General features: G+C 36.2%; 1 protein-coding gene across 1 annotated transcript in view; it reads left to right on the top strand.

Annotated features, from left to right (window-relative positions):
- rapgef5a (Rap guanine nucleotide exchange factor (GEF) 5a) overlaps positions 1–23503 on the top strand; it is a 105771-nt gene that overhangs the window by 69596 nt on the left and 12672 nt on the right. Inside the window, exons 10-15 of the mRNA XM_079829926.1 lie at positions 5437–5570; positions 6196–6296; positions 13063–13141; positions 13319–13463; positions 18618–18709; positions 23434–23464. Of these exons, the coding sequence (XP_079686052.1) occupies positions 5437–5570; positions 6196–6296; positions 13063–13141; positions 13319–13463; positions 18618–18709; positions 23434–23464 (582 nt within the window). The remainder of the gene's footprint in view (positions 1–5436; positions 5571–6195; positions 6297–13062; positions 13142–13318; positions 13464–18617; positions 18710–23433; positions 23465–23503) is intronic.

Here is a 23503-nt window from a genome sequence, read left to right as displayed (position 1 = left end):
ATAGTAACTACTGAGTTGTGAGAGCGCTGTCTGTCAGCGCGAGTTTATTGTGTTTGTATCTGAGAGTTATGAATAAACACGAGTCCCAGTCACGCCGAGTCCGTCTTCATCATTATTACCAACTTTGTAACACATGCAATGTAAGTTACCATTACAGCGAGATGAACGAGTTAGTAAGTTTGATTAAAGCATTATTTCTAGATATGTTCCAATCATATCAAAAGTGTCAGTGACGCGCATTGAGTAACTTACACAGCGCAAACAAAGACAACAGCAGTAATCGAATGTAATCCAGTTTATTGTGGGGAAAGCTGGCTAGCCTAGCCGGATACCCTCACGCTTACCCCCCTTCTGCTTAATCTCACGCCGCGTTTGGTGCCTCCGCTGTGGGCCAGGTGCAGTACTGGGGGTCGGGGATGTTGAAGGCCGAGCTTCGGCGTGCGTGAGGTTTATCTCTGCTGATGTTGAGCAGAAACTCATGACTGTATGCACATTTAAGAACAGATAGACGCGACGAGGACGTACAAAAACACTGACTCACAAGATAGAAAACACGAAAACACCGTTCTGTCGGGAGAGAGAGAAGCCGCAGTGTATGCACGAATAATAAATAATTAGCTACACATAAGAAATCACTGATCACAGATCAGAAGGAACTGAAAAAAGACTTCTGTTTTCATTTGTACATCCAAACACTGAGAAACTGCCAGCGTTCACTCGTTCACAACCCATGATCTCTCGAGTGTTTGCATGGGCGTGCCAGATTCTCTGGGTGGAGGAAAGGGAGGTAACCGTTCCTGCTTGGACGTCAAACCAGGAGACTTCAGGATTGGCTCATCTGGCCTGTCATTTTCTCAAAGGCAGAGAAAGACAGCCAGAACTCGGGTTTACACCGATCAACATTTCTATCCACTTGGGGACAATATTCAGGCTTAGGGGAACTCATATTAATGTTGAAATACCTCATAAAATGAAAATGTCATGCCATGGGACCTTTAAATGCCCACTGAAGTGCCTTGAAATGCACAGCATTATTGATGTAATTTCCACAGAAACAGCAAGAGTGGGCAGGGCATATCGATCAGCTCCTCCCCCTTTTTAAAGCAGCCAATAGCATTTAGTTTATATCACAACTTGGAGCCGTTGAGCTCGGTAAAGCCGCAGTTTTCTCCTAATCTCTAACTGTTTCTCATCATGATCTCCTCCATATCGCTTTAAAATATCACTCTGTGTAGAGTTCAAACGGGTCTGATACGTTTCCTGGTCTGTGCCGACTCGATCACATGATCTGCTCTGTGCTATCGTGAAACCAGACTTCATTTGCCCCAATGGAAAGCATATTCACACTGTGTGAATCGTTCCATATCCCCTATATAGTGCACCCTGTGCCATTCACTATGTAGAAAATAGTAAATGTGTGAACAAGTGACTGATTTCAACCACAGCTTCAGCATCTGTTTATAATGTAGGGGGCGGGGCTTCAGTTTCTAGAGACCATTTGATTGGACAGAAAATCTGATAACAGTAAAGCTAACATATTCATGCTAAAAGCCAAAAAACTTCCATTTTGATTTCATAGTGTCTTTAACCCATGTAGTTACCTTATATTACCCAGTACTTTCTTTGGTAAGTACACTGTAAGTAGCCACACGTACTGTAAAATAAAGTGCAACCCTCATTTCTGTCAAAATTTTGTACACACACACACACTTGCAGGTGTAACTGCAGGCGTCTGTTCAGATGACCTACTTTGAAGTCCTGCACTAGAGCATGTCATCACCTGTCTGACTCCGCCCACCTGCTCCCAGACAGACAGCATGGGCGGAGCTTATGATCTCACTCACCTGTAAAGGTGCTCAGTCAATGAATGAGTCATTTCAGCGGATGTACGCTTGGCACACACACCGCCACACATCTGTCTGATAAAAGCCCTGTTTTAATGCCGACTCAAACAGCAGATGTTCATACTGATGATGACACCAGATTTATTAAAGACACCTGGACTTATATCATATCTAAAATTACCTGCTCAAAACTGATGTAGCTAAAAAAAATTCAAGATTGATATTTGTGTGTTTGCTCCGACTGCAAACATTTCTGTGTTTCCATATTTGTGTGTTTAAGATAGAAATGAATATGTTTATTCAACAATGATGCATTATCCAATACTTTTGAACAATAGTGTATGTAAGGGTTGTTTATGTGTTGGCATATTTCCCCCTTTATTATATATTTTTGCATTAAACTTAGTTTTTTTTACTTAGAATAATGTGTACTGATGAATGTGCTTGATTTTATAGCAAAACTTTTGTTATTTTATGTGATTATTCAATGTGCCATCCGGCCGTATTTCAGAGTAGAACATGTTTTAATAGTATTTAAAGTATTTACACCTGCAGGCCACAAGACTTTAATAAGAGCCGGATTGTAAGACTGTAAGAAGTGTCTGATGTGCCATCTTTGTTTTGTGCAGCAAACCACTGTGTGTCTGAATGTGTGTTGTGTTTTATGATTCCGGTGTGTGTGTGTTTATGTGAGACATCTCAGATATTCTTAATCCTTTTCCTGCCTTTCATCTTCCTCAAACGCTGCTGTCCAGACACGTCTAAAAGTGCACGCACATGCGCAAACACACTGACACACGCAAACACACACACACACACACACACACACACACACACACACACACACACACACACACACACACACACACACACACACGCGCGCGCAAGCACACACACACACACACACACACACACACGCAAACACACACACACACACACACACACACACACACACACACACACACACACACACACACACACACACACACACACACACACACACACACATTCAAACACTCACACACACTCACATACTCCCACACTCGCTCGCTCGCTCACACACACACACACACACACACACACACACACACACACACACACACACACACACACACACACACACACACACACACACACACACACACACACACTGAAGACTGGAGTAATGATGCTGAAAATTCAGCTTTTCATCACAGGAATAAATTAAATTGTATTAATTTATACACCAGCACACACACACACACACACTGGTTTGTTTTGCTAAGTGAGGACGTTCCATAGGCGTAATGGTTTTTATACTGTACTAACTGTACATTCTATCCCCCTACACCTACCATAACACACACGCACGCACACACCACACACACTACCCCTAAACCTACCCATTACACACGCATGCATGCACAGACATACATACACGCACGCACACACGCACACACACACACACACACACACACACACACACACATATGAAATGTCCTCGTATTTTATGTTTACGTCTTTAATACCAGTGTAATACCTGTGTCATGATACAAATTTGTGTCCTCATAAATCACAAAAACAAACACACACTTACACACATACACACACTCACTCACACACTCACGCACTCACACACACACTCACACACGCACACACGAACAAACACACACACTTATATGCAAACGCACACATGCAAACACACACGAAAACACTCACACAAACACACGCACAAACACACACACTCATACGCAAACACACACACATGAAAACACTCACACACACTCACACGCAAACACACACACGAACAAACACACACTTATATGCAAACACACACACATGAAAACACTCACACACACGCAAACACAAACAAGCACAAACACACATACATGAAAACACTCACACACACTCACACGCAAACACACACACACGAACAAACACACACACTTATATGCAAACACACACACATGAAAACACTCACACACGCAAACACAAACATGCACAAACACACACGACAAACACACACACTTATATGCAAACACACACACATGAAAACACACACACGCAAACACAAACACACGCACAAACACACACGGACAAACACACACACTTATATGCAAACACACACACATGAAAACACTCACACACACTCACACGCAAACACACACAGGAACAAACACACACATGAAAACACTCACACACGCAAACACATGCACAAACACACACACTCATACGCAAACACACACATGCAAATACACACACATGAAAACACTCACACACACGCAAACACAAACACACGCAAACACAAACACACACACTTATACGCAAACACACACATGAAAACACTCACACACGCACACACACACAAACACACACACATACAATCATACGCAAACGCACGCACACGAAAACACTCACACACACATACATTCACACACACGGAAACACACGCAAACACACACACACACACACACACACACACACACACACACACACACACACACACACACACACACACACACACACACACACACACACACACACACACACACACACACACACACACACACACATCAGATGTGTCACTGAAATGTTATTTAGAGCTTCAGCGAACTCTGATTGAGTAACCAGTTTGATTCATTTGTAAATTAATAGATGATTTAGCCAGAATTGATTTGAAGTGACTGTGTTATTCAGGACTAAACATGAACAGGCTGTATTGAGGAAGCTTTTCTGCAGTTTTTTCCAAATGGCACACAACCACAATAACTAACACTATTTTTACATTATTTACAGCATGCATTATAAATATGAGCAAATCCTTCCCATTTTTGGTGATTCTGCTGTATGAATGGGACAGTAAGGACTCTCGTTTCTCCCTCATGACGTGTTGCTTAATTGAGAGAGAGTGTGTGTGTGTGTGTGTGTGTGTGTGTGTGTGTGTGTGTGTGTGTGTGTGTGTGTGTGTGTGTGTGTGTGTGTGTGTGTGTGTGCGTGCGTGTGTGCGTGCGAGAGAGAGTTGTGATAAATATGCAAGCAGAAACTTGTCGGATTTGGTGACAGAAACACACGCTCTGTGGTATATTTGCACGCAAACCTGATCGGTTTTGATCACATGTGATGTGTTTTAGAATAGTTTGAGTCTGTTTGTACAGTTTGTGACTGAATGGTTTAGTCTAGATATGAACATTAGTATTGACATGAACACTGTTTTACTGTCATATATATATATACTGTCTTCACTCACTCATCTTAATGTCATTACAAACCTGTTTAGTTTAACTTCCTTTCTTGAAACACAAAACGAGAATGCATGAAGAATATCTGAACTGCTCTTTTTTAATATATATTGCCACTAATGTCCAGAAATGACTAGAAAGCATCATATAAACAACATTAAAAGAAGTTCATATGACATTGTGCGCTATATTAGTCAAATAGTGTCGAACAGGTTTAAATTGAAGTCACTATTCGCCCTAGTTTTTCATGAGAGTAGTGATGAATAATTCATAATTGATTCATTCTGTTGAGTCAAATGATTCCGTTGACATAGCCAGTCTTAATGAAGCTGTGTGATTGTGTGAATGGGCCAGTGATAGTGTTGCTCTGTCAGGCGCAGGGGGAAAGTGTGGTGCGCGTCTGTCTGAAGGAGAGGGGTCAGGACGTGCTGGTTCTCCAGCGAGTCCCGTCAGATCCTGCTGCGTCTCCGCAAACGGCCGGAGTCAAAGACGACGATGGTGATAAGAGGTGAGGCCACGCCCTCCTAATCTACCCCCTCCCCTTTTGTTTACATATCTTTAAGCACTTTTCATCCTCCAATCGGTGTCTTTCTCTCTCTTCCTAACACATTCCTGATGTTTGCTTCCTCATTACGCCGTCAGCAGGGCTTGAGGAGGGACCGCAGCCTTTTGACAGCCTAAAACTTGCGTGTGCGTGTAAACACTCTTACACTGCGAGGGTTTTGCGCACAGATATTGTTTGTAGGTAGACGCACACGGGGGAGTGTATCCTCTCTCCAGCCCTGAGCCGGACGCCTGCGCTGGGCAGGACGCAGCACACATGTCCCTGCTGGAATGGACGGCAAGACTTTTGTGAAACTCAAACCTGTCACGCTGGTGCAAGCCGAAGAGGATGATGATGATGATGATGATGATGATGAAGGAGATTGGGAGTACAGCAACAGCCTGGAGGATGACGATGAAATTCACACGTTTAATATTCCTCATTTTCGTTTCATTGACGATGATGATGATGAAGATGAGCATGATGATTATGTCATTAACAGACAGCGGTGGAGCGGCTCTTGTTCGACGTGTTCCTCCTCTGATGAAGAGTACCCATGCGAGTCTTCCTCTTCTGCTCTGTCCGACAGGTACGTGGTGGTGTCCGGGACGCCCCACAAGATCCTGGAGCACCTGCTGAGTGACCTGCGTCTGGACGAGCACCAGGGGGCGACGGAGGGCAAAGAGGCGGGTGAGTGACCGGAGACACATCTGCGGATGAATTTCTGATTTGCATTTGTGTACGAAATTTGAAATGCATTCGGTGTGAAATTGAGTATTCAGTGGGAAATAATGTAGTTTTTTTCATCAATATTCGAATGAGATATTTATATAATGCCATAATTATCTTAACTATACATTGTGGTAATCATGCAAGTTAACTTTTATCGTACTATTTTAACATCATATACATACGGTATATTAAATATAAATGTTAAATAAAATGTCATAAATATGAAATATAAATATCATATAATTGTTAAATATATAATAATTAATAATAATTAATTATGCCATAATTATCATAATTATACATTGTGGTCCTCATTCAAGATAACTTTTATCTCACTATTTTAACATCGATGAAATATAAATGTCAAATTATATTTTTATATTAAATAAAAATCTTTATAATTATTTATTATTAATATATATAAATGTAAATAAAAATACATTTCAAATATTAATGTCTTATAATTATTGTTAATATATATATATATATATGTAAAACAACAATAATCAAAAAAATTATAAGACATTAATATTTTAAATGTATATTTTATTTACATTTAATACATCTTTAAATATTATATATATATATAATATTACATATATATCGAATTTGTAATATTTAATATTTATGCAATATCATATGACCGAACGATCGATAGATAGATAGATCGATAGATAGATAGATGGATGGATGGATGAATGATGGATGGATGGATGGATGGGTGGATGGATGGATAGATACATACAGTAGATACAAGGATGGATGGGTGGATGGATGGATAGATAGACAGACAGACAGACAGACAGACAGACAGACAGACAGACAGACAGACAGACAGACAGACAGACAGATAGATAGATAGATAGATAGATAGATAGATAGATAGATAGATAGATAGATAGATAGATAGATAGATAGATAGATAGATAGATAGATAGATAGATAGATAGATAGATAGATAGATAGATAATAGATAGATAGAATATTTATATATATTAAATATTTATCATATATAATTTGTAATATTAATATTTCTTTATTATATAATATGACTGAACGATTGATTAATATAATCACTTAACAAATTTATAAATATATATATAAAAAACTGCTTTTTTTGGTCAGTTTTTTGTATTTTGGTCCAAATAACAGCACAAAAAGGGTTTTACGGTTGCGCTATTAAATCGACATAAACAAATATCTATAGCAATACTCCTTGTGCTATAATTATGGCGTTCTCTCACCAGCCTGAACTAGTTGGCGGAATAGCACTGGTTTAATGTTGACTACAGGAGCAGCTCCATCATGTGCTGTGAAGTGTGTGTGGTCGCCGCTCAGATTCACTGTCAGTGATTTCACACAGCGCGGCGTGTCAGAACCACTCTGGCCATGAATGCTCCTGGAATGCTTTGTGTCTTAATGCCGACAGGGTTTCTTTTGCTTTCTGTTGTGCAGAGTTTGCGCCTGCAGGTGTCTTCGCTCTCAGAAGTCACACCGCTGCTTCCCAAGCCAACTTTCTGAAGTTCTGCATGCAAAACCCATTGATTCGCGCCGAGTGTTACTCCCTTTATTCTTGCAAAAGCATGATTATTCATGAGTGCGTTTGCACACAGTGTAATGTTTGCTGGCGGAGGGCTGATAGCGTGCGCGTGAGTGTGTGTGTTAGTTTCTGAAGGTCAGGTGAGGTCATTTATGACCTCAATGCAAATTCCCAGACTCTAGAGTCTAGTGTTCGACTGGAAAAGACCTTCTCTGAGACATCCAGAGTGATATATAACCTCTTTTTAGAGAAAAGAAGTTTAAACATCTTCACTCAAGAGTGTTTGTATTTAATTAAAGACACAAAATAAGGAGAACGATGCTGTGGGATGCAAGGTGAGGAAGGAAACAGACAAAAACACAGAAAAGCAGCAAGATAAGGAGTTTTTCTGTGTGTGTATTTAATATATGTGTGTGAGTGTAATTCAATGACCCCTGTGTGATGTATAACACACCCATAGGCGATAAATTAGCCTCACAGTGCATTGCATCCTGGGTAATTACCGGTGTGTTGGCAGCTGTGTTTAGCATTAAAAAGGCTTTTTTTTTTACCGTTTGTTAAATGCCAACAGTGTCACCGTTTCCTCCCGAATCAATGCGGACGTGTATATTTTGGAGGTAGTTTCTCATTAGACACTCCCATAGCCACCGGTCGCCCTCAGATACTGATATTACACTGACTATTGTTCTCAAACGCTGCCGTGCTCCGCCTGGAGCGGTGTAAAATGTCAAACGGTGTATAACTCTGAACACGGACGCAGGTCTGAACACAAACACTGACTCAGTGATAATTGTTCAGAGACTTCATGAGGAATCGTGTTACTGCTTTCCCGGCGGGAAGCCCTGCAGATCAGAGAAGCAAAAGCATCAGTATTTTTAGCAGAAAGAGGCGTGAATTTAATCATTAGGGCTATGAATGAGGCTCGATTCCAGTTGCTTTAGCTTTCATGGGTGTTGCAAACTCATATTTGATGTAAAGGGTCCGTCTGACTGCAATAGTTAAACCTTGAACCATCTTCAAAAAAAGTCAAAACGCTTTAGGGGTATTAAAAAATATCTATATCTACAGAATTAATCATCTAAATCTGCGTTTTTAATCATTTCGGTAGCCAATTCTGATTAAAAAGTCAGTCATAGTGCATATCTGCACTTGACGAGAACATTTTATCAGAATTGTTTGTTATTTATACTTTTATGTGTATGTAATATTTCATAGTAAAACTATTATTTAGGACTGAGAGTAAAATTTCTCAGTGTTTTACACAATATTTACTTAAAATTTTTAAATATATTATATTTATATTTTTATATTTATATAATATTTATTTTCAAAACATTATTTTCTGTCATTATTACATTATTAATATCCATCTGCATTTTACACAATATTTACTCAAATTTAAAACAAATGTTATTTATATTTTTACATTTATGTGCAATTTCTTTTTATCTGGTACTGTCAATAACATTTCTACCAGTGTTTAAAAACAATAAAAAAAATGACGTATTTTTAACTTTTCAATCTCTATCAGTATTTACAGATATTTATTTAAAAAAGTTATTTACATTTTTATGTTTATGTAATATTTGAATATGTTAGTAAAATTTCTAAAAGTGTTTTACACAATATTTACTCAAAATTAAAAAATATATTATATTTATATATATATATTTATATAATATTTATTTTCAAAATATTAGTTTTTTTATGTGGGTTGAATTTATTTGAATATCTATCTGTATTTTATACAACATTTACTCAAAATTAAAAAAGTTTTTGTTATTTATATTTTTATACTTATGTATATTTTGGTACTGTCAATAACATGTAGTGTTTAAAAATCATTAACAAAATTATATGTATATTTTCTATTTTTTTTGACATTTTTAACTTTTTGTTCATTTTCTTTGGCAAGTGGGTTGACTTAATTTTAATCTCTATCAGTATTTTACACAATATTTAATCAAAATAAAAAGTGTTTATAAAAAGTTATTTACATTTTTATATTTATGTAATATTTTAATATGTTTTAGAGCTGTTAGTAAAATTTCTAAAAGTGTTTTACACAATATTTACTCAAAATTAAAACAAATATATTATATTTATATATAATTTATTTTCAAAACATTAGTTTTTTATGTGGGTTGAATTTATTTAAATATCTATTTGTATTTTACACAATATGTACTCAAAATTTATTAAAAAAATATATATATTTTTACTTTGTGTAATATTGCAATATTTTTTTATTTATCTGGTGCTGTCAATAACATTTCTACCAGAGTTTAAAAACATTTAAAAAAATGACGTATATTTTGTATAATATTTTAACATTTTTAACTTTTTGATCTCTATTAGTATTTATAGATATGTATTTTAAAAAGTTATTTACATTTTAATATAATTTTATTTAAATATGTAATGGAGCTGTTAGAAGAATTTCTACCATTGGTTTACACAATATTTATTAAAAATGTCAAAATATTTTGTTTATATTTTTGTGTGTATGTATATATATATATATATATATATATATATATATATATATATAATTTTTTTTATATATATTTAATTATTTTCTTAATCTGCAAATGAAAATATTTTCCATTAGGATCATCATAAATCATCTAAATACTGTCACTTATCACTTTTCACCAGATTTATATGCCACAAATACATTAGTATGAAATGTATTCCAGATGATAAGCGTTTGGTTAACTGCGCTAGAAGCGTTTGAGTTGTGTTAGACAAAGTGATCAAGACATGTTGTTTTGACTGTGACCTCTCTGAAAGTCACTGTATAATTCACACATTATTCCATCCCTCCTGCTTCTTCTGACTCTTATTTGATTCTGTCTCTCAGCAGTAGGTGAGAACGGAGCGCTGCATTGTGGGCCGGCGTTCTGTTAGCACAGGCAGTCGATGATAAAAATGGAAATGAATATTTATCAGCAGACGCAGAGAAGACAAACAGAAAGGATGAAGGGAGATGAAGAAGGGGTTTGTGGGTAGAGAGGAAAACAGTGCAGAAAGTCTTAGTGGTTCGAATATTTTAAAATACATTTAATTCATGAAAAGGTAACATTTCTACCAGTATTACACAAGATTTAATAACACTCCTAATATTGTGTCGATCCCGCTTTTGCTGCCAAAACAGCCCTGACCCGTCGAGGCATGGACTCCACTAGACCCCTGAAGGTGTGCTGTGGTATCTGGCACCAAGATGCTAGCAGCAGATCCTTTAAGTCCTGTAAGTTGTGAGGTGGGGCCTCCATGGATGGGACTTGTTTGTTCAGCACATCCCACAGATGCTCGATTGGATTGAGATCTGGGGAATTTGAAGGCCAAGTCAACGCCTCAAACCATTCCTGAACCATTTGTGCTTTGTGGTGGCGCATTATCTGCATTATCAGGTGCAGTTTTGGAGATTCTCTGATGTCTATCCATCACAATTTGGCCCTTGTCAAACTCGCTCAAATCCTTACTGCCCATTTTTCCTGCTTCTAACACATCAACTTTGAGGACAAAATGTTCACTTGCTGCCTAATATACACTGTAAAAAATGATTGTGATTTTAACAGTTTTTTACTGTAAAATGCTACGGTGAAAAACAGTTAATTGGTTAACAGACAGTTTCCGTACTATATATGGTGAATAACTGTAGTAGATCTAACCTTGCATTTAATTTAATTTTACAGTAAAATACCGTTAAATTTAGTTTTTGGAAGTGAAAAAGAACAAGTCATTGTGTAATTTACTGTGAAAACCCGTAAATTGACATTCCCAGAATTCCCTGCGTGACACTTTGCATTTGATGTATTTTCATTGCAATAACTATGTTTCTTCTTAGTTTTTTCTAATCAGTTATGTACATTAGGGTTTTATGTTACATCTGATGTTGTTAAATTAATGTTTATTGCATTTTTTTAATTTCATGTGTTTTACCATGATGGTGTTCAGTGTTTGTGTGAATGACACTGAGCACCTTCTATATATTAGTATTGTCCTCTTAAAAGCTGCTCGTGATGATGAGCTTTGATTCATCATGTGATTCTCATCTCCACTGTGATTGGTGGTTGTCCGCATATATCAAAGGTACATAACAGATATTAGTATTTCAATAGGTTGGTAATTTAACATTATTTCAGTTAATGAAATATGTGTTTTTTTTTACCGTAAATTGTTTACAGTGTAAAAATAATCATTACAATATAAACCTTTAAATTATACGGTTTTGAACTGTAAAATATATATTTTTTAACTATAATTATTACATTATAAACCTTTAAATTATACGGTTTTGAACTGTAAAATAAAACATTTTTTAACCGTAATTATTACATTATAAACCATTAAATTATATGGTGCTGTCCCTAAAAACCTAAAACGCTACTGCCAAATTTTTTACGGTAAAGTTCTGGTAACCACAGCTGCCAGTTTTTTACAGTCAATTTTAAGGTGATTTTTTTTACAGTGTATCCCACCCACTAACAGGAGCCGTGATGAAGAGATCATCAGTGTTATTCACTTCACCGGTCATAATCTTATGTCTGATCGGTGTATATATATATATATATATATATATATATATATATATATATATATATATATATATATATATATATATATATATATATATATATATATATATATATATATATATATATATATATATATATATATATATATATATATATATATATATATATAAATATTTTCTATCCGACACTTGAAATTGCGGTTATGAGTGAGATGGTTTGAAAGCCAGCATATGAACTAAATAATAGTAGACTGAGAAGATATTTTTCAGGCATAGATGAAAAGGCTCATTTTATCGTCCACCAGCTGAAAAACACAAGTTTAGTGTAGTATTAGGACACATCTCCTCTACAAGAAACTCTTAAAGTTTAGTACTTAGCATCAGGGACTCGTTCAAACCACTAACCCCGGATATGAGCACTAGTAATAGTGACGCTTGCCTTATCAAACAGCACTAATTAGCCCCACGTTCATGAATCTCATTAAAGTTCTCATTAAACATGCCTTCCAGCAGAGTGAAATGTAGATCAGCCCGATGTCTGATTCATTGCCTTTGCTTGGGCTAATATCTGCTGATGATGGGAACATCATTCATCTATTTGGATGTGGTGGTTCATTATGTTTTGCTGTGTGTTTGTCTTTCAGAAATGCTTCTGGACGACTTCCTGTTGACGTATCTGGTCTTCATGTCCACCAGTGAGCTCTGCCAAGCCCTGCTGGGACAATATCCTTGTGGAAGGGATGTTAGGAAGGGGCTTTGAAATGCCATATATTGTGCATGTTATATAATGAATCAGTAAGGCCTTGCTATGTTGCCGCATATCTAAAGTGCTCGTGTGTAGATTGAGTGGATGCCGTTTGCACACAGAGCCTGTTATATGAGTCTTTAACCCCATCCCACCTACTGTACGAAGCGCTGCCGCGGGAAGGAGGAAGGAAAGGAGGCCCTCTTCAGGAAGAGGAAGGTCCTGCACCTGGTCTCCCAGTGGAGCACTCTCTACAAGGACTTCCTGCGAGAGGAGGAGAACGTCAAACTCTTCATGAAGGTGATAACGTTAGACAAATGCTCTGGGAGGCTGTTATTTCATGCGTGTGCAAGTGTAGCGGATGTAAAACCGTGTAAGCCGTCTGTCTTCTGCTGCTGTTGGTGTGTGGTTTGGTCTTTGGTCATCTGGGGCCAGTTGCATAAACTAAGCCATTATGTTAAGACAGTGTCTTAAGATCTAGTATGAGCCACTAGCAGTTAGGCAAGTGGCATTCAGTCTTACTTTTCATTTCAAATTAGGCCAGTCTATGTTTTATGTAACTGATTTAAAAAAATTATAAACAGTCTTAAAGAAAAAAATGTATGTCTAACTTGTAAGACTAGTCTTAACGGTTTATGCAACCGGCCCCTGATGTGTTTTCAAAAGCGGATTCGTGTCTAAAAAGCAGCGTGTGATGATGACAAATGCAATTCTGATTATTTAATAAAAGCTATGAGGTGAAAAATTAACAGTTATATTACAAAATACATACTCAAAAGATATTACACATTAAAAAGATATTTTGCATTTATGTATTTTAAAATATTTTCAGTAAAATTTGTAACAGTAATAGTATTTACTCAAATAAAATATATATATTTATTATTTAATTTATTGTATATTATTATATTTTAAAATATTTTTTTTCAAGACTCAGGGAAATTGCTTTCCATTTTGTACACAATATTTACTAAAAACACATTTTATATTTTTACATTTATATAATATTTTAATATTTAAAATATAATAAATATATTCTTTTAATTTTAATATTTAAAATTTTATAAAATGTATCAATTTCTTTATTATAGACTTGAATAAAAGTTATGTTTATTTATATTTATGCATTTATATTTTTATAATATTTTAGTATTTTTAAGTATTTTTTATTCAAGACTGTCAGTAAAAGATTGTCATAAATATGTATTTTACATATTTACTCAGTTTATTTATTTTTAATTTATATAATATTTTAATATTTAAAATGTTTTTTATTATAGATGTAAAATGTTCACGTGTTTTTACACAATATTTTCTCAACTTTTTATATAGATAAATATATAAATGTTTTATTTAACACTGTCAGTAAAATTTCTACGTGTATTTTACATATTTACTCAAAATGTTAAAATATTTAATAGACTGTCAGTAAAATGATATTTATTTAATATTTTAATATTTAAACTATTTTTATTCAAGTCTATCTGTAAAAGGTTTTCACAATATTGACTCCAAATAAAAAAAAATTTGTATTTATATTTTTATGTTTATATAATAATTTAGTATTTTTAAAAAACATTTTAAGACTGTCAGTAAAATTTCTACCTGTATTTTACATATTTACTCAAAATATAATATTAAAATTATATTTATTTATATTTATATTTATATTTATTATTATATCTGTATTATAAAATATGTAACATTTATTTTACGCAATATTTACTAAACTTTTTAAAAAAATATGTTTTATTTAACACTGTCAGTAGAATTTCTACGTGTATTTTACATATTTACTCACATTTTTTAAGTATTTAATAGGCTGTCAGTAAAATGATATCTGGAAAAGTTTGTCACACAATATTGACTCCAAATGAAAACAATTTTGTATTTCTATTTTTCTATTTATATAATATTTGAGTGTTTTTAAAAAACATTTTATTTAAGACTGTCATTAAAATTTCTACCTGTAATTTACGTATTTACTCAAACTGTAATATTAAAATTATATTTATATAAGATTTTAATATATTTAAGTATTTTTTATTCAACACTGACAGTAAAATTTCTACTTGTATTTTACATATTTACTCAAAATGTTAAGATATTTCCTAGACTGTCAGTAAAATGATATTTATTTAATATTCGAATAATTAAACTATTTTATTCAAGTCTATCTGTAAAAGTTTGATACACAATATGGACTCAAAATGAAAACAATTTGTATTAATATTTTGATATTTATATAATATTTTAGTATTTTTATAAAACATTTAAGACTGTCAGTAAATGTCTACCTGTAATTTACATATTTACTCAAAATGCAATATTAAAGTTATATTTATATAATATAATTATTTTATATAAATATTATATAATATTTAAGAAAAATTCAAGGTCGTCAGTAACAGCCACAGTTATTTGTCATAGAGTTCTGTCAGAAGCATTACCTTGACCTGCAGTGAAATGCACCGGTGTTGTGATGATCTGAGTGTGTTAACCTCTCACTGTGTGTTTGGTAGTTTAGTGTGTGAGTGCTAGTTGAGCTCTGGTGACTCACAGGCTTGCGCTTCTCCTCAGGGATCGTCTCCAACTCATGTCAGGACTTGAGTTTGTTTAATGGCTTTTCTCATTTTCGCTCCAGAAAACGTCTTTTCTCCCTTCTGCTCGTTGCTGAAGGCCACACGCAGAGGAAAACACTTCAGAAAACACTTTCAAGCGTCATTAAAAGCACTAACCATGTGTTCACTGAAACCGAGTGTTTGTGTCGTTGTTTATTTTGTGTTTAGGTATTTATTATGTGTGTGTAGATGCTTTTGTGTGCGTGTCGATGTTCTTTCTGTCATCTTCAGGACACACACACACACGCACAGCTCAAATGCACATCTTGTTCTTACCTGCTTTTGTCTCCACCCACTCTCACACACACACGCACACACACTCAAGCAGTGTTTCCATGACAACCGTAGTGTCATTGCAGTGACGAGGCTGTTTCACGGTCGCCGTATAGATCATTGCATGGAGCGTTTCCCAGGTGATAGTTGCCTAGTAACAGACAGAATGGGGGGGGGGGGTGATGATGGGTCAGACGTACTCACAGCGGACACTCGCATGTTACTGGCTTGATTACACACGACACAACACACACAAAACATTCAGATTCCATCAAACGCTACAGCACTGTGTGTGTGCGTGTGTTTGCACGAATCAGGATGTAGGTGCTGTTGTTTTACAGGACTGAAACGGTAAAAGTACATTGTTTCCTCACTGTACTTGTGTACTGACATTATCCAGCATGCATTGAGGGAATATACACCATTATAACCTACATTACTAATGCATGCTGGGTAATAAATCTTCCCTTTACTGCCCAGCATGCATTCAAGGTCAAGTGTCTTTGCATAAACACACATTCAGTCGCCATCCAGATGCCATACCTGTATGCATAATATATATATTCAAACCTATAACTGGCAGTGTTATAACAAAAATTGTATTAAAATAGTTTTTGTTAATTCAAATACGACTAAAATGAAACAAAATATAAATATTAGATGAAAAGCTTAAAATTAAAGAACATAAACGTATTTATTTAATTAAAGGTGCACTATGTAACATTTTTTGCTGTAAAATATCCAAAAACCACTAGGCCAGTGTTATATATTTTGTTCAGTTGAGTACTTACAATATCCCAAATTTTTACAACTATTTGTAAATCGTGAGAAATTGGTATTTTAACCAATGAACCGGGACGTGTGAGGGCGTCGCCTGTCAATGACATCATATCTGCGTTACCCTCGGTTTCTGGTTTTATTCTGCAGAAACGCTTTACTCTCACTGCAGTGCACTCTAAAAAATGCTGGGTTAAAAATAACCCAAGTTGGGTTGAAAATGGACTAACCCAGCAATTGGGTTGTTTTAACCCAGCGATTGGGCTGTTTTAACCATGCAATTGGGTTGTTAAGCAAACATTTCACCCAACCGTTGGGTTCATACATTTGAATAGGCGACCTCTAGCGGACGGAAAAGTTACATAGTGCACCTTTAAAGTTGAAGTACTAAAATTACAAAACTAAACAAATATTCTTTTTTTAGCTTATATATATATATATATATATATATATATATATATATAACTAATATAAATGACAAAAGGACATAATAAAAATTACTACAACTCAAACTAAAATGAAAATAAAAGTATAAAAATAATAGCTATTTCAAAACATTTATACATTCTAATATTAATAGTATATAGTTGTGCATCAGTGTGCAATGGCCATATTTAAATCTTTCAAATTAAATCTTACAAAAAATAATGTATTTTGTATTATTTAATATAGTATACTATCATAGTAGGCAGTAGTGTTGTAGTACTCGAGACCGGTCTTAAGACCATTTTTTTGAAGGTTTTTGGTCTTGTCTCGGTCTTGACTGCATTTCTCCTCGGTCTTGTCTTGGTCTCGGACTTAGAGGACTCGGGATTTTATCTCAAGACCAGTCAAGACCACAACTGCAAGGATATCACTAAATTGCCGGTGCATTGTCTGATTTAACATCATTAATGTGATTTGATGTCAAACTTACAGCTTAAAATGCAATCAATAACTTCTTTGTAATGTGATTTCTTTTGTTACTGTGCTGCCGGGTTCAAAATCAATGCAGCATTGTCTCAAAAATGTCCAAAATGAATATAAATGCCTACAAAATTCAGAGATTTATTTATTTTTTATATAACATAGAATATAATTAAGCAATATCACAAGAGCAAGAGAGCTGTTTTCATGAATATAAGCGTGATTGCAAATTATATTGATTTATACAAACATTCAATAAACAAGAAGTTAATATTAAAAAATTACATTTTAAACTGTGTCTTTGCTAATTCGGCAACGTTTCGTTATTAAACAAATCAGCTGCTTTGAACAAATCGGTTGAATAAATTGATTCAGTGACTGTTAAATAATGTTAATGTTTTAATGTTAAATTAATTAATAATGTATAATTATTTTTTCAAGTGTAATTGTACCAATTCAGATGCAACTTCTGTGCCATTCATTTTATTGTTAATGATTTGATTGGAAACAGCGTTATAGTGTCTTACTATTCTAATTGTATTTATTCATTAAATATAAGTAATTTCTCAGACAGTAGATATGGATCTTTTAGATGAATTTAAGGAGTGCTGGTCTGGTCTTGGTCTTGACTCGGTCTCGCCCTGTCTTGGACTTAGTCTTGCCTTGGTCTCAACCCCACAAAGTCTTGGTCTTGTCTTGGTCTCGGCACACGCTGGTCTTGGTCTCGGTTTAGGTGGTCTTGACTACAACACAGTTCTGCCGTTGAAGTATAATCATCCAAATGGGAAACGTTATTGGCTGATTCTGCCCATTAGAAATGCCAAGCATCTACAGATCGATCGAACCACTGATGTAAATATATTGTGTTGTTCTGCAGACGTTGTATCGATACGTCCTGGAGGACGTTTATGAGTTCCCCACGCTGGAGAAGGACCTGAAGGAGTTCCAGAAACTTCTGCGGCGGAGACAGTGAGTCTTTTGCATTTTTCGTTTGAATTGAGACACTCTGTGAGCGGGACATTTTGACAGATGTGGCCCTTACAAGTAAAGCAAAGCAATTGCAGATGAACACACGCATCCTGTGGCTCTAGAAGCAAGTCTCTTTTGAGCTCCTTACGTTTGTCATTTCCTCAGCTTAGCCTCAGTGAATTGAGCTTAGCATGGAAACGCTCCCGTTCGGCCCGGATCCCGCGAGCAGGTTCCTCCCATGGAGCAGCGCTCATCCTCTGGGTTTGGCAGTCATATGTTCGTAATCCCACTAAATGAGGTGACAGACGCGGAGGTGTAGTTATGACTGCTGTGAGGGGCGGAGATACACTGTGCTCACACCCATTCGAAGAGATCTGATTGGCTCCCCGAGCGCAGATGGTAATTGGGCGTAACTTATGTGAGATGAATAAAAGAGGGATATGCTCAATAATGCGTCATTGATGTAACTGAGCGTTGAGATTAAATGGAGAATTGATTCTTTAACTATCTCACGTGTTTCATAAGTTCTCAATAATGTCACAAACTGTGCCCAGATTTGCCAATCAATTTCTCATTAAGTGCATTTGAATGTGTTTAAAATCTCATTTGTTTCTCCTGGACAGCAACAAGATTGAATTGAAACCTTAGCTTGAGCCCTTTTTTCTATAGAGTTTCATAGGAGATCAATATTGTCTCAAACTGCTCAGATTTGCCAATAAAAGTCAGAGATCTCAGTATAGACTCAAGCATTTCTCATCAAGTTCATGTGAATTTATTTAAAATCTCCTTCAATTTCTCCTAGACAGCAATGAGATTAAATTGAAACTTTTGTTTGTCTTTTTTGCTCTGGAGTTCCATAAGAGATGTCAATAATGTCTCAAACTATGCTTAGATATCAGTATAATCTCAACTATTTCTCATTAAGTTCGTTTGAATTTATTTAATATCTCATTTGTTTATCCTGGACAGCAACAAGATTGACTTGAAACCTTTGCTTCACAATAAAGTCTCAAACTTAAGCCCTGTTTTTCAATTGAGTTTCATAAGAGATACATATTGTCTCAAATTAGTCAGGTTGAGGCTTGAATATCTCAGTAAAGACTCAAACATTTGTCATCAGGTTAATTTGAATGTGTTTAAGTTTATCTCATTTGTTTCTTCCAGACAATAATTTGCTCTAAGATATCAATAATGTCTCAAACTGTGCTCAGAGTTGCCAATTAAAGTCAGCAATGTCAGTATCGAACATTTCTCATCAAGTTAATTAGAAATGACTTAAACTCTCCTTTTTTGTTCTCCTGGACAGCAGTGCGATTAAAGGTTTGCTCAGGTTTGAATATAAAAGTCAGAGATATCAGTATAAATATCTATAATATCGCAATTATTTGTCCAGGAGATCAATGCAATCAAATTGAGACTTTAGCTTGAGCTTCCCTCTTTTCACATGAGAAAATGACACCAGTTTCTCTCACGTCTCTTTTAAAGTTTCACAAAAGATCTCATCAATAGCCGCGTTTCCATTACCCTTCAAATTGGTCAAATTGAAATAGCGAATTGAAAATACGCCCAATGGAAACGTGTCAATTTCGCAAAATCTGACATGTATATCGCAAAAACGTGTTTACGCTCGCATGAGGTGGATTTTCAGGCAATTCGAAAAAAGAAAATTTTTCGCAAAACTGCAATGGAAGCAGTTTTTTCACATTTAAAGGTCACCTGGCGTACGTAAAAGACAATCATTCTTTAAAGATGACGTGATATGTTTGGACAGAAGACGAGACAGAGTTATTTATTAAACTCATAAAAGACAATAGAATTACAGGAATACTGGATTCATTAAGACCTTGAAGCAGATATGATGGAGAAACCCCCACAAACACCCCATACGTGGCCGCTCAAGTATAAGGAGCCTTCCTTGCCATTAAAGGAACATTTTTATTTTAAAGGTCCCGTTTTTCGTGTTTTTTTGAAGCTTTGATTGTGTTTACAGTGTGCAATATAACATGTGTTCATGTTTCGCGTATTAAAAAACAGTATTTTTCACACAATTTACTTATCTGTATACTGCTGTTTTCACTGTCCTCAAAACGGCTTGAAAGATTTCCCTGTTCTATGAAGTCCCTCCTTCAGAAACACGTAACGAGTTCTGATTGTGCCAGCGGTTCCCGTGTTGTGATTGGACAGCAGCTTAGCGCACGCAGAGCGCACGTTACCGGAAAGGTCACGCCTCTCACCATAACGGGGATGCATGCGCTCAATGATCTCTAAGTACAGCGGCCCTGGGAAAGCCAAACAAAGGTGACTTGACTCCGGGATGAAAATAACAGCGTCTCGACGACATGGCAACAAACAAACTACACAAACGCAACCGAACGCAACACTTCCTCTTATCCACGCGGGAGCAACAAGACCACGCCCCCTTTTTCGCGTACTCTTGTGGGCGGAGGTTAGTCGAAAAACTGCTCTACTGACGTCATTAAAGCAGGATGTACCAGGATGTAGTCCAAACCGGCCGTTCGCTGTAGGCTTTGAATGGGAACTTCTGTTAAATAAAATATCTCGCTTGGCATTGAACTTTGAGCTTTATAATTTTACAGGTATTATATATGCTCTAACAGCAACATTACACACTAACTAAAGTTTGAAAAATGGGATCACGAAGAACAGGACCTTTAAAATAGCCATATTGGCCTAGAAAATCGCAACTTTTCATTTTCTGTCGGTCTTAGCACACGATGTAACTACAGAAGAGTCAAGTTTTAAATAGGAAAAATATTGAAACTCTTTGGTTATTTTTTTGAGCGAGATGCTAACGGTCTAATCAGATTCAAATATTTATGCTAAGCTATGCTAAAAGTGCAACTGCCAGACCCGGAGATTGTCTGAATGGATTCGGAAACTGTAAAACTCAAGGGGAGTTGGAAAATGAGCCTATTTTCAAAAATAGTGGCGTGTTCCTTTAATGCTTGGATAACACACCTATGTCTCCTTCCATTAAAAATAATGGCTAGTGCGGTGACTGGGATATAAGTAAACCTACCAACATACCTTAGCATAGTTTTTGACAAAAAATACGTTTTAGTCGCAGAACATCGGTAAATGGAAACGCCATCATTTCGCAACTGATTGCTGCTGGTTGATTGGTTAACGCGAATAGATGGCAAAGTTCAGATTTTTCAACCCGGGCGTCAGGCGTGAATTCGCTTCAAATGCGTGAATGCACAAAAAGCACAAAATAAAATCACTTGTGCGTATTGCGCAAGACGCTCAATTTGTGTCTTTCGCGCAAACTGGATGCACAAATTATGTGAAATCGCATTAAACGTGTCTATCGCACCGCAGGACCTCCAGACGCGTGTCAACATGTTTTTACATCGACTTAACATGGAAATCACTCGCTCCAGACGCTCTATTCGCGTTTGGTGTGAACGCACCATAAGTCTCCTTCCGTTAAAAACAATGGCTAGTGCGGTGGCTGGGATATAAGTAAACCTACCAAAATACGTTAGCATAATTTTTGACATAAGTTTTACATTTACATTTACATTTATGCATTTGGCAGACGCTTTTATCCAAAGCGACTTACATTGCATTCAAGGTACACATTTTAAGTTTGGTCAATTCTTGCTTTCCCTGGGAATCGAACCCATGACCTTGGCGTTGCTAGCGCCATGCTCTACTGTTTGAGCTATAGGAAAGCTTTTAAAGTCGAAAGTTTTAGTCGCATAACATCTGTAAATGGAAACGGCGCCATTTCGCAATAGTTTTTTATCGACATTTAGAAAATATCGCAAAAGTTTTGCGTAAATCTGTAATGGAAACGCAGCTAGTGTCTGAAATAGTGCCCAGATTGGCCAAAACACCAAGCCTGGCTCCGCCCTCCTACGTACTTCCGCTCAATTTTCATTTTCCTTCAGTACTCCGTCTGGGATTGCGGTATATTCTCTGGTTTTCTCCAGCCAAATTTTAACCGGTCCAATCAGCGAATAGAGGGAGTGGCTGAGAACTATGATGTTGATGTTCCCGCCTTCAAGGAAGTAAACGCTTGTCAATGGAGAGTGGCCAGAGAGTCTGGTAGGACCAGGCTACAAAACACCACATTCTGCAATAAAAGTCAGAAATCTCATTATGAACTCAAACTGTTCACTTTAAATTCTCCCAAAACCAATCTGAGCTGTCATGTACATTCATTTTATAACTTTATACTCCAACTGAATGACAATAACTGCTTCATTTGTGTCTATTTTCATTTCTTTTAATGGAGTTTGGGAGAAACATTTGAGAGAAAATTGATGGTTGAGTCCCTCTGGGCCCAATCATCTCACATTTGTCACAGGAAAAAAAAGAAAGTGAGCGTGTTATTCTCCACAGAACGGTTTTGTGTTGAAATGAGGGATGGGACAGTGATTAAAACAGTCATTTATCCTGCTGTTTTCCTGTTAAAACGAACCGTCTCACAGTCTGCAGCGCAGCCAGACACAGACACAATGATGTCTTTGGCTTCCTGTAAGAGTGTCACTCTTCAGATAGATGGATGTAGTTCGCGACAGACACAAATGTAGCGCGAGAGAGGAGTCTCGCAGGAGACAGCTGGCCCACACGTCTCTCTGTCTCTCTGGCTGACAGAGGCGTTAAATCAGCCGTCTCTGCTGCAGCATCTGTCACACTCACTTCTGAACTGTCTCTGTGTGTCTCTAAGCTGCTTTCTCCTTGTTTTCCCTCAGTACGATGGACGACTATTCTCCACATCAAAAGGTGAGAGAGGAAATTGTGAAAAGGAAGATGCACAAAAAT

Source organism: Gobio gobio (genome assembly GCF_949357685.1).
Source record: "Gobio gobio genome assembly, chromosome: 11".
In the NCBI taxonomy this organism is placed as follows: domain Eukaryota; kingdom Metazoa; phylum Chordata; class Actinopteri; order Cypriniformes; family Gobionidae; genus Gobio; species Gobio gobio.
The sequence above is the reverse complement of the archived record's forward strand: the minus strand, read 5'-3'. Positions and strand labels throughout refer to the sequence as shown.